This window comes from Pygoscelis adeliae, unplaced genomic scaffold, assembly GCF_000699105.1.
Source record: "Pygoscelis adeliae isolate BGI_AS28 unplaced genomic scaffold, ASM69910v1 Scaffold32, whole genome shotgun sequence".
NCBI lineage: Eukaryota > Metazoa > Chordata > Aves > Sphenisciformes > Spheniscidae > Pygoscelis > Pygoscelis adeliae.
The window spans coordinates 1464742-1477295 of NW_008824368.1; the positions used below are offsets into that span (position 1 = coordinate 1464742).

The 12554-nt window shown below is 41.1% G+C and overlaps 1 protein-coding gene across 1 annotated transcript; it reads right to left on the minus strand.

The window, feature by feature from the left end:
* Positions 1-2042: 2042 nt before the first annotated feature.
* Positions 2043-9950, minus strand: FOXO1 (forkhead box O1). Its single transcript, XM_009319966.1, has 3 exons — positions 9813-9950; positions 5969-7340; positions 2043-5598 (listed from the first exon to the last, which is right to left on the minus strand). Exons 1-2 carry the CDS (start codon positions 9948-9950, stop codon positions 5982-5984), a joined length of 1497 nt encoding a protein of 498 aa, XP_009318241.1. The 3' UTR covers positions 2043-5598; positions 5969-5981.
* Positions 9951-12554: the final 2604 nt, after the last annotated feature.

The following is a 12554-nucleotide window of genomic DNA, read 5'->3' on the forward strand; positions in this document are numbered from 1 at the left end:
AAATAAAATAAGATGGGGCGCTGTCCCTGCCTCCTCATTTTAGCTATCATTTTGGCACATGCCAGAACATTACCCCAGGCAAAACATCACCAGGTAATGAACAGGGATTTGCATGCAATTCCAGCAGTGGGCATGACCACAGGCACTGCTCAGTGCAAGGATTTCCTTCTCAGGGTCTTCACAAAACCCATCTTTGCACAGCAGCTGCACAATAAATGGCCACAACATCTAATGCTATTTGTATTTTTAATTGGATTATCAATTGACGTGACATAATGTTTCTGCACAAAAACATGTTTATTACATTGATGCAGAACTGACTCAGAGCAGAAGGATGCTTTGAGGTTTCTGTGCTTGATCAGCAGATTCAAATCCCTTGTTGCCAGATTGGCATAAATTGCTAGCCGGTCCCTTCCCAAGAGACAAGCTTTGACTATCTCTCCCGACAGCAGTAACTAGTTATGTACCAATTAGACGCGCATCCTTTCCAACAACGGCTTCGCGAACACCCAAAGAGAGTATCTTTGGATCTTACAACCCTCCCATTCCAGGAGTCGGGCTTTTCAAAACGTCAGTGAAGATATCCTCAGCTTCCCCTAACGTGCAAAACCCCTTCCAAAACGTACACTGAAGAAAAAAGGGCAAAGCTAAAATAAAGGTGGAACTGCGAAGTACAAGGGAAAATTATTTTTCAAATGTCTTTAAATATTCCTATTTTTATGTGCAATGATACTCTTGCGTTCTTTCATGCTCTTTAGGTCTACCTCTGCTCACTTTAAGATCAAACTGGCATTTTTGCCAGCAATTCATTAAAAGCCTGCTCTCTGCCACCCCTCTCCCTCCCCACCTGCAGGCAAGCAGGGATCTGGGCCTCACAAGACTACTGTGGCGTGGGTGTTATTGGCTGTCTGTTTTGGCAGCCTCTCCCTCCTTTCTTCCAGCTCTGTTTTGAAACACAATCTAAATTTAAAAAAAAAAAAAAAAAAAACATTCCTGCTCCCTCTACTCACACCAGCTCGCCTGCCACCACAGCGTAAAGCACGGCTGCAAAAGGAGCAGCACTGTGCAGGTTGGCCTATATAGCCCAAATGTTCAGCAAAGAGAAAAATCTTATTCCAAGAAAAGGTACGTACTTCAGAAGGGCAGGAGGGGCGGAGGAAAGCAAGAGGCGAAAACGAGGGAAAAGAGGGCCAAGAGGACTTTGTGAACCGTCTCGCTTTAACAGGGGGAGCAGAGTGAAGAGAAAAACGCCTCTCCAGCGCCGGCTCCCTCCCACATTTAATAGCATTAGGATCTAACATGTAATTTGGACTAAAAGACTAATTCTTTCCTGCGGTTTGATGGATGTTAGCGTCCCATTTTTTTTTCTTTAACAATGTATTACATAACATTCTGATACGCTAATTACCATCTCATGTCATAGCAATTTTATTAAGAGCTTACACTTACAAATACCCATTCTGAAAGGATTTCAGGACTTTTTTGTAATTTTCTCTGAACTAGGCTTGTTGAAGTACTGGCAACACAGTCTGATGCTGCCTAATGCAGCTTCCAGTAACAAAGAGTCTCTACACAAAGATCTCTTGCAAGTCGTAAGAGTCAGGCATGGATTCTTCTTGCGTTTAGTCTCAAAGACTTGTAAACAAGTTACTTTTAGCACACTATGTTGTGATAAAACACTGGTAACACAAGCCCTGTTAGGTTCCTGTACCTGCTACAGTTCCAATTCCAGAAGCAACGCCAAGAGAGAGAAATTCCTTTATACCAAGTAATGGAAAATTTGTTAACTATACTGCGGTTAGTGTTTGCTCGTTAATATGGTATCATCTTGCCAGGCAAGACTTGGTACCATGAGGTATTTTTCCATATAAAATTGCTAATGCCATCAGGATTGTCCAAATGGGATCGTCATCATCATTAAAAAGATTACGCGGTAAGGAAAGTGATTACGACAACATCTGAGTAGAAGGATTACTAATCACAAGTAGAATCCTGGTACAAATCTCATTCTCCATATACAAGAAAGGACACAAAACCTTTTAAACATAATTTATATACATTTATGGCTTTATACAACAAACTGTCAGGGATTGTTCTCGTGTGTCTGTAGAAGTACATCAGGCACTTTTTCTGAAAATATCCACGTATGAATTTTAATTTTGCAATGTGACTAAGTCAGAGCAGTGAAGCGTTGAAGAGCTGTCACACCACTCGCAAGTAGAACTAGCAGTATGTACATGCCAATCTCTCACGATATTGCTGGTTTGTGGAACACCCTCAAAAAGGAGGCCAGTTGTAATGCCAAGTAATTTGCTTTTTGCTTGCATAAACCATGCTGCATTTTACATTATGATTACCAAAATAATAATAATAATGAGAATACCTTATTTAAAATCAGTCATAAATTAAGGATCCTAGCAATTTCATAATGAAAATAGGAATTTCAAATCAGTAAAAAAATAAAAAAGTACTAACATACATCCAGTGGTTTAACAAGTGCAAATTTTATACTGTTTTATAATTGGTCCAATTTTAACTTCTCTTCTTAGGGATGCTCTGTTGACTTAAGCCGATAATAAGCAATATGACTTTTGCTTATAAGTGTAGGCAAATTGTCAGTTTATCAAAGCAGAGCTTTCCAATTAATGCATCTACTACCTAAACATATATCATATAGCTATATTATGGAAACAATACATCTTTATATTTAAAATATCTGAACAGCTCTATAATACAATAAACTTTTAATAACAGTACAAACCAGAGAAAAGTCAAAAACAAGGCTGCATAGGTAAGATCATCTGCACAATTCACAAACCAATCATTTACAACAATTCTGACAAACTAAGTTACTCCAGAAACTTGGTACTTTTACTAAAAAAGGATTTATTACTAGAGGTCACATAATGTTTGTTTTCAAGGCAGACAACATGCCCCTTCACCAGACTTCACAGTTTTCCAGAATTACAATTGCAAAATATAGAATGGCGCCACAAAAAAAAAAAAATTTGACCACACAGCCCAAACCTCTGATTATCTACAACTGCTTTCTCACAATAATTAAAAGGGGCTTCCTACAGATTGTTGTAATAGCATGGCTACATTTATGTCATTCATAGTTATAAAAGGAAATGAAGAAAATATTTGTATACAGGAAGTTATACAGTAGCAGTAAATAACAAACAGGAGGTATATTGTTAAATGTGGCATGTTCAGCTGCAACCCCATGGAGTATAGCATTAAGTACTGCTTTCTTTGCATGCAGAGGTGAATTTATGACTACTTTGGCCTATGCACATCAGCGCCCATTTGGGAGCAAACATTTTTGCGCACGCGGCAGAAAGAAGGATCTTCAGAAACCCATGTGTGAGCCCTGCGCTTCCTCCGCTGCCAGGATTTACCATCAGGTCTCAGAGACTATGAATTTGATGGTGAAGATGCTACTAGAGATATTTGCCTGTAAAAGCAGGCAGCTTCATTGAGGCTTTGGCACTAAGAACATGTCATTTTGCTCAACTGAAGTTCAAAGACCGATTTCACGCTGAGGGAGATCCTGTATCACAGGACAGCTTAACATCAACCTCTGGAACTGCTGACGACTGTAATAGGATATCTTAAAAAGTAGGACCAGCTGTAATTAGTAGTGATTTAAGCCCAACAGAGAGCTAAATACTAGCACATCAATAAATACATTGCAGAGCCTTAGGAAAGTCATAACAGGATCATTAAATATATGGCTTGTTGCTAAACTTCATTTTCTTGGCACATCCCAGTTCTTCCTCCACCACACGCCATCACTACAGGGAAGATATGTTTCAATTAGAACACTTTCCAGTTGTGGGCTACGTAGACAAAACAAAAACCAGTGAAAAATATTTATTCCTCCCCTTCTTCACAACAGCCAGCCCTAGCACAAAAACTGTTCATCCTGTCAGTGCATAAAAAAGCTCCAAGGATTTCTATAACACAAACGATGTGTAGCAACCAGTGAAAAGACAGGTGAGGCCCGTTATCCACACATCCATGAAAACTGCATCATGAGATTACAAAAAATCAGAAAACATTTATCCAAGACCCAATCCTGAAAATGCTCAGGTAGCTGTCAGTGTGTCTACTCCAACAACAGCAGGTTTTTCCACAGAAACAAGGCCTTTATCATTAATGCTCTCCCATACCCTAAAGCTTGTGTATTTTTAGAACTCTGCCACTTACTTTATCTTTCTTATTTAAAAAAACAGTAATGTTTTGCCCTGTAATTGGGGCTCACAAAAGTTTTAGCCTCGCACTGAAAAGCAGCACTTTTGCCTCTTCAAACATACTGCATTACAACAGAAACACTGAGAGACCCTAAAACTAGTGCTAATTAAGACAAATGACAATTTCATCATTAATTTTTCTAAAATCATGGATTTTCTCCAAAAGGTCCTGCTCTTGAGTGCACAAACATTATGAGACCTCCATGAAATAAATATAAATGTGAAGCATTGTACAAGCGTCTAACAATGAATACTTAACACTTGGTGGTAGTCAGAGTTAAAATGATAGTAGAAGCAGATGACATTTTTAAAAATGCATATATAAAACTGATTAAATATCTCCTAAACATAAAGTTGTCTATATTTATACATCACACAACAAAAAAAGGGACAGAAATGTTTTGTATTCAAGATACTTATTAAGCTTTTCCTTTATTAGCACTCCCAAGTGCTAGGGAAATTTATAAAAACATGTACTTAATCCAGTTAAAATACTGTACAAAATGAAGAGGTTATGAATGCTGCCAGATCTCAGATTTATTTTTTTTTAAGTTGCCTATGTAACAAAAGTAGACTTTAATTATAAGAAAAATAGCTTGGAAAGTATTCCAAAAATTATCTTAAGTCCAACAATAAAGTCATTAGTCTGACAATGAAATCCAGATATATTCTTGCATAAATTTACATGAATACAGGTAACTTATCAAATGGCATTTAACCTACTGTTTGCTCTGAATAGTCAGTGAGTTTAGTAGGATCATATTTAACAGGCTATTCTGTTCCCATATGAAATGTGTGGCAATTTTGAGTAAAATACTGCAGTTCGTACTGCTGCAAGGCAAGTCCACAGTTATCTCAATTCGTAAGAACACAGGTAACATCTACGAAGGTTAAACTTACTTAGGGCATGAGATCATCACAGTATTCTTACAAAAGTTTATAAACTTTTCTTGGACCAAAACAGATAGTCTTAAAAAACAATTCTTCTTCTACAGATCATACTGTACAAAACCGAAAGCACAACATGATGTAAGTAAGAGTCTTTGCTGTGATTATATGGTGTAGTGAATTTGGCACTTCAGAGTAATGAAATTTCCAATGGCACAGTTCTTATCTACAGCAGCACATAACCTGCAAACCTTGGGCAAACATCCTGTACAGGAAAATACTCTGTCTGCTGCCAACTCTGACAAAAGGAAGAAAAAAGAAAAAAAAGACCCAAAAAAAAGCTAGTGCATACGCACAGCTTTGTCAAGAAAATTAAAAAGGAAGGTGAAGGACATCTTTGTACTGCTTTTCTCAGTTCCTGCTGTCAGACAAGTCTGGAGTATTTAACCGTAGCCTAGGAAGAAAAAAAAAACAACAAAAAGAACAAATTAACATTCACACCAAAAGGTTAAATCTATTAAAATATGCTCAAACTAGCTTTAAGATAACTTAAATGGGGGAAAAAAAAAATCATTCATTGCTAGTTACCAGCAAGCTTTTTGTTTAAAATATCAATGGCAAAACGTTAGTGCTCCACATGAAGTAACAGAAGTTGGTACGCGACAATCCTAATGCACTGGTGCAAACTTGATTTACAAACTAATAAAGGACTGGAAAGTGACTGACTCTAATAGAGGCACTTCACATGCCAACACAGAAGACCACCCAGACATCTCTTTTCCCTTTAGTTGTTTTTCAGATTTATTATAAAAAGCACAGCTTACCTCCTACTACATCCTAGCCTGACACCCAACTGTGTGTGGTTGTCTTTACGCTGTGCTGAAAACTTTGGTTAGGCAATACACTGTCAAAGTTAAAATCTAACGTTTCTCCATCCATAAGGTCATTACGGATAATCGACTCCATGTCACAGTCCAACCGTTCAATTAACATGTCATCTAAGTCACTGGGAAGCTTCTCCTGGTGGAGGGAAACAATTCCCACCCTTCCGTAGCCATTGCAACTGTTAACAGGGGCGTACGGGTTCATAGCATTCATCTGCATTGGGTGACTCATAGGCACTTGTAACGAAGTCTTCACTGTCGACAAGCGATTTAGACCTGAAGTATGTGACATGGTGTTCACTGTGTGTGACAAGGCACGACCATTAACTGCAGGTGTTGGCTGGTTATGTCCTTGGTGAGGGCGGGCGTTAGGGTTCATCATTTTGTTGTGGGGCGGTTGACTGCCATAAGTTGGCATCACTGAGTTAGCAACCATCAGCACACTTTGGCCCAGCGCCCTGCCACCAGCCTGGGAAACACCAATGTCTACTGATGCCAAGATATCATTGTGCGGCGGAGAATCAGAAGTCAGTAACTCCTTCAGAAGTCCTGCAGGACAGTTATATTGGCTCATCGATCCATAGCTTGATTTACTGTCTTGAAGAGTCTGCATAGGAATCTGGGGCAAAGAGTTCATGCTAGCTTGAGCATACGTAAATTTCCTGTAATCTGGATTTGGTGAACCTATACTTGTGGTCGAGGATGCAAACGAGTAACCTGGTGTTTGCTGCATCAGGGTAGCAGATGAAGACTGGGTTGACACAGTCATTGACGTATTAGGTGACAAGAGATTAAGGTTATCCAAAAGATTTTCCATGTTCTCAGAATTACTCATCTCTGAAAGGCTGGGTAGAGTAGAAGTCATTTTGGTGGCTGATGATGGGTATACCATGGAGTGCACATCCCCATCTCCAAGATCATCTTGCTCTGGCAAAATAGGAGAAAGTCTTCCACTAATCGTACTAGCGTTAGAGCTAGTTCTAGGTCGAAATGTACTCCAGTTATCAAAGTCATCGTTGCTGTGAGAGCTGGGGCTTGCAGGCCACTTCGAGAACTGTGATCCGGGGCTGTCACCATTTCCCTCTTGACCAGACTGAAGGGATGCTTTTTTCTTGGCAGCTCTGCCTCTGCTTTTGGCAAACTTGCTGTTGTTATCCATGGATGCCGCTCGCCTCCTAGGAGATTTGCCACTAGGAGATTTGCCACTCTTTACTCCTTCAGGATTGAGCATCCACCAGGAACTCTTCCCTGTTCCCTCATTCTGCACTCTGATGAACTTGCTGTGCAGAGACAGGTTGTGACGGATTGAATTCTGAAAAACAAAATAAGGTGTAAGAAATGGAGAAAACATGCTTCTTTTATGGTGTACTAGTATTTGTCTTTGCAAACATACTCTCATTTTGTTGGAAAACATGGGTTAATCACGAAATGGGAAAACATGCCAGTCTGGAAACATCTTTTTATCAGCTCACCACTCAGAACTGGCTGAAATGAGCTTGCAGAGAGTTGCCATGTCAATTTGTCTGTCATGTGGCCTGATCACATCTGACATTATAAAAAGTTAAATAAAATACTGAAGGAGCTGTTCTGAAATACAAATTCCTCATAAAGGAGACAAAATATACCAGAAGACCAAGAAGACAACTGAAGATCGCATTATCAGCTTCACTCTAATGAGTTGAATCTGATTGCATTTAGGGATTTTTTTGTTTTGTTTTGTTTTGTTTTTTAATCATTTTAAGCAAAGTTCAGGAATGCTAGATCCTGTTCTACGGTCCTTATAATGGCATCTCATCATGCACATCCCTAAACCCTGCAAACATGCCAGCCTGTGAGTATTGCCACTGAACATCAGTGAGGTTTATATTACTTGTGTTATGTGATAAAACACGTATAGAAAACCAGTTGAGGATTAAGTTCTAATTTCTATAAACAAACATCACAAATTGCCTAAGAAATCATAAGGGAGAAAGGAATGCAAACAGCATAGACAAAACTGCATTTAAAACCTCCGTCTTAAAACCATCTTTCACTTTCAAAATCAACATTTTAATATGCAAAATTGACTCTTCTAATACCTGAGGGCACAAGATATCTTGTGCTGAGACTGACCAGAGGTACTGAAGCTTTTCATTATCTCCTGAGCCATGAGTAATATTTCATGTTTTGTTCTTAAATCCAAAAAAAAGAAGAAAAAAAAATCCAAAAATCCAAAATCCAAGCCCACAGGTTGACCTGTTAACAAAAGACTACCCTTTGCATTACCAAGCTGTAGATAAACATTTTTTTCCTCATGTGATTTTCTGCCGAGCACAAGTAAAGAACATGATATCAACAGAAAAGCTGTCCTATATTTTGACATAATTGCTAACAAAAGGCCACACATTCGAAGAGCGCTGAAATAGGCAGCCACAGATGTTGGTAGGAGGGTAGGACAGTAGCACAGTCTGCATGGGGACCCATGGTCCGCGCTAGGACTGCAATTCATGCAGAACAAGTAGAAGAGAACCACAAAACAACACATGAAATGGGTAAACGGGAAATTAGACCTCAATGGCAGAGAAATCAATGACACAGTAGCTGCCTCCCATTCATAGTAATTTTTAGCAGGTTGTCTAAAGAAAAATTTGGGGGAGCAAAAATGGAAAGACTGTTTCTAGAAAGCAGTAGTAAGGCTGATCTGGACCAGCAGGCCAGTAGGCCAATTATCCCAGAACACTAAATGACTGCCAGACCTACAGAAACGCTGTTCTGTCTTTCCTGTTTTCCTGCCTTTTTCCTCTCATCTATCTTCTGTTAAGTTTTTAACTTGACCCCCAAGACCCACTACAGCACCAAACCATGATGATGATACAGCTCATGGAGCTTTGCATGCCCTGTGAGGCAAACCAGAGGACGAGTGAGACAGCCACTGCTCTGGTCTCTGGCTACTTTTGCTGTATTTCCCAAGTCGGAGTGCTGCCTGTGACAGCAGCATCTCCAGAAATGTCTTCACCTTCTCTACTCTACCTGCCCTCCTGTGTACATCTGCTTTCTCAAAGATGCACATCTTTCCCCATTGCCTATACATCCAGCTGACAGAAGAAAAGGAGCAAAGACCATAAGGAGGCATGCCAGGTGAAAACAGTCACCTCATGGGGCCTGGCTCAAATCAGAGACAACAGGTTCAAATTCCCTGTAAGGGCCACAGACACATTGTGGACCACAAAAAGCCAACCAGCCAAAGCAGGCCTGGCCACCTGCAGAGCTCAACAGGAATGGTTACTCTGGGGTCAAAGAGGAGACCTTCAGCAGATGAGGGCAGCAAGGAAGTATTACAGTCCTGTAGCACCTTACAGACAGCAGTGTCCTGAGACTATCCCCCCAGGAGTGCAGCTTCACGCCAAACAAGCACAAGACGCTCTTTGACAGCAGAAGGTGGAAGAACATCGCCTCATGGCAGCTCGCTGTTCAACCAGCACAGCAAGAAGTCAAACCATGTGCCTAACCTCAGAAGCCTTTCCATCCTCTCCTTCCCCTCCAAAGAACCATCTTTAACAAATTATCCCAGTTAAACAAACACCAGTGACAATTTGAGTGTTTCCTTATTCAATTTTGAAAGGAAGCCATTCTCATATTAACTAATTAACGTAGGACTGTGTCTCTTCACTGCAGGTAACCCTGCAATCAAAATCTCATCCTCTCTCTAGCTACAGGGTGTTAGGGAAGGCCTTGAAATTTTATTTTCGCCAGGTGCAGGTAACACGTTGGGAGGATAAGCCCAAAAGTCCATCTTTGGACTTGCCTGCGGCCTCAAGGGCCGACCAAGAAGCCTCATGAGGCCGGCCCAGCGCAGCCCGTTGTTTTCACTCGAGAGCCACAGCCGAATCCCCGGCTGACACAAGTCCAGCTCTAGAAATGTCGCAAGAAAGTTGTTCTGCATGTCTGTTGATTAAAAAACCTCCTGTGCCAGTTCATTTTTTTACGGTATTTTGTAAACATACCCAGTTGGCTCAGGCTTACTGTTTACTATCAAAATAGGCATATCAAACACACAAAACATCAGGCAGAGAAAATACCGTGCTAAGGCTCAGTTCCCTCTTCTCTGCAACAGAAGTGTTAAATATTTAAGAAATCACTGCTATTCCTTAGTCATCAAAAACGTTATAATCTGGTATTATTGTACTGAGGACATCTGAGGTCGCTCTTTGAGTAACAGAGCTGTCTCCTAACTCTGCCAGCAATGAAAAAAAAAAAATTTTCCTAACAGGAAAAGGTTTGCGGCCCGGAGCTTGTTACATAAATTCCTGTTTTTCACGCAGCCAGCAGGACATTAAAGAAGCTATGATTTACTAACTTGGAAAAAGTGTTGAAGAGGTAAATCTTGTGAAAATATGCACTGCTGTTAATGATGTTGTGTCTACAAATCTTTGCCAGACACAAACATGACCTGATAAAAAAGTATAGTTTTAGCAGTGGATCTTGGCAGCCAGAGGAGCAGCGCAGCTGTCAGCGGTCGGGGCACCCGGCGGCACCGCCAGCCCCGGCACGCTGTGAGACACCTCCAGCCACGGCTTTCGGCAGGACTTCGAAGCAAAGCCTCCCAAAACCTAGCCTGAATGACGTGAAAAGCAAGTGGCCGCAGTTTGAGGCGGGTTTCTGTGCAGCGGTGACTTATGCCAGATCGATCTGAGAGCATCCACGCTGGAATTTTATCAAAAGCTCGTCAGGACGGCAGCAGGGCTGCTGCCACCTGTGGGGTGTTTCCTGCGATTGAGTTTCCACCTTTGAGATAAAAGTGCAGAGAGCCTCCGCTCCTGTTTGGTCTGCGAACTGATTTCATGCCATACTTCAGCATATGGACTGGGAACTGTGGATACGCTTATCGCCACTCGCTGATTTAAGAGCCAAAATATGCAAAACCAGTATCTGCTAAATGCAATGTGATGAGCACATACCAGCTAATAAAACTCGTGAAGCCAAGAAAACGATTCCTTTGAGTCTACACTTTTATATCATTCAGCTGCATTTCCAACATCTCCTACAGCTGAACCACACAGCCCTGCTTGCTGCTCTTCTAAGCAACAAAAAAATTCAAACTCCTTTACATTTTAAAAAAATTAAAGAAATAAATGTCTCAGCCATTTAATCCTGGGGTGCAAGTAGCTCTGCTGATAGCTAATACTGCATTTAAACCCAAGAGATACTCATACTAAAACATGCAACTTAAGTTTAACTTGACTTACTGCTGAAAAAATCATACCCCTATTACAATTAAAGTTGAGGTATTTAATTATTTTTTCAGTAAATTGTTTTGGTGTTACCCGAAAACACAGTTGCTTTGTTAAACCTGACAACATCGTAGGCTTGTACTTACTTAAGAGAGACCATACAGGCATGCTGGACATCTTTCCTCCACCCCGGCCCTTGGAGCATGCAAGGGAGAGGGAAGCAGAGCAGAGCTCCTGCTGCAGAGCTCCTGTTTAACCCCACTGCAAACCTCTCCAAGCAGGATCTAACTGTGGATCTGTGAGTATCCGGGGAGCTGCAAGACCCAAACCTTGTAAAAGCACCTACGAGTGCCCATGGTCTCTCGCACCCTCATACACACAGGCACAGACAGCACCCATGCAGCCACAGTGCTGAGACAGCCACCAAAAGGGAGAGCAAGGAATGGATGCAACAGTCGATACATTTTACAAAAACAAGTAGATTTGCTACCAAGGTGCGTATGCTGATGGTATTGCAATAAAGCACACCATGGCATCTCGGAAAAGAGACTCCTCAGTAACTAGTAACAAAGGTGGAAGGAGTTGGCCTTTGGAAGCAGATGCAGCCGTAACAGAGTGGGAGGTCATAAGAGGCCATAAGAGCAAAACTGCTTCCATAATACACAGGTCAGGCATTTCTATTAAAATTAACAGTCTTATGACTGCCCACCAATTTTTCGCTCAGAAGACATCTCAGCAGTCCACTGCTTCCTACACGTCATCCGAGGGGACAGTCTACACATGCTGCCAGTCTGCTTGCACTACCATCAGCTGAAATGGCTGCAAATACAGATTGGGGCACAGTATCTGACTGTAGTTCTCAGATCTCTCCAAACAATATCTGAAATGCGTTTGGAAGCTGGGGAGAAACTTTCAGGGAATATGACACTCAAGACTGCTTCTGCTGTGACCCTCTAAGATAATCACAATTCAAAAAAAGGAAAAAAAAAAAAAGAGAAGGGGGGAGATTGCTTATTTATTTATTTAAACTGATAGTTTGAAAATATTACAATAGGAACATGCCTGGCAAGAAAGTCAGGGTTGAGGGCTGGTAGGTGTCCTGGTTTCGGCTGGGATAGAGTTAATTTTCTTCCTAGTAGCTGGTACAGTGCTGTGTTTTGGATTTAGTATGAGAACAATGTTGATAACACACCGATGTTTTAGTTGTTGCTAAGTAGTGCTCACACTAGTCAAGGACTTTTCAGTTTCCCATACTCTGCCAGTGAACAGGTGGTGCACAAGAAGCTGGGAGGGGGCACAGCCAGGACAGCTGACCC

Coding starts and splice junctions, on each gene's coding strand:
- FOXO1 (XM_009319966.1), bottom strand. CDS start 9,950: ATGCAGAACAACTTTCTTGCGACATTTCTAGAGCTGGACTTGTGTCAG. Junction 7,341..9,812: donor GTCGGCCCTTGAGGCCGCAG/GCAAGTCCAAAG, acceptor TTTGTTTTTCAG/AATTCAATCCGTCACAACCT.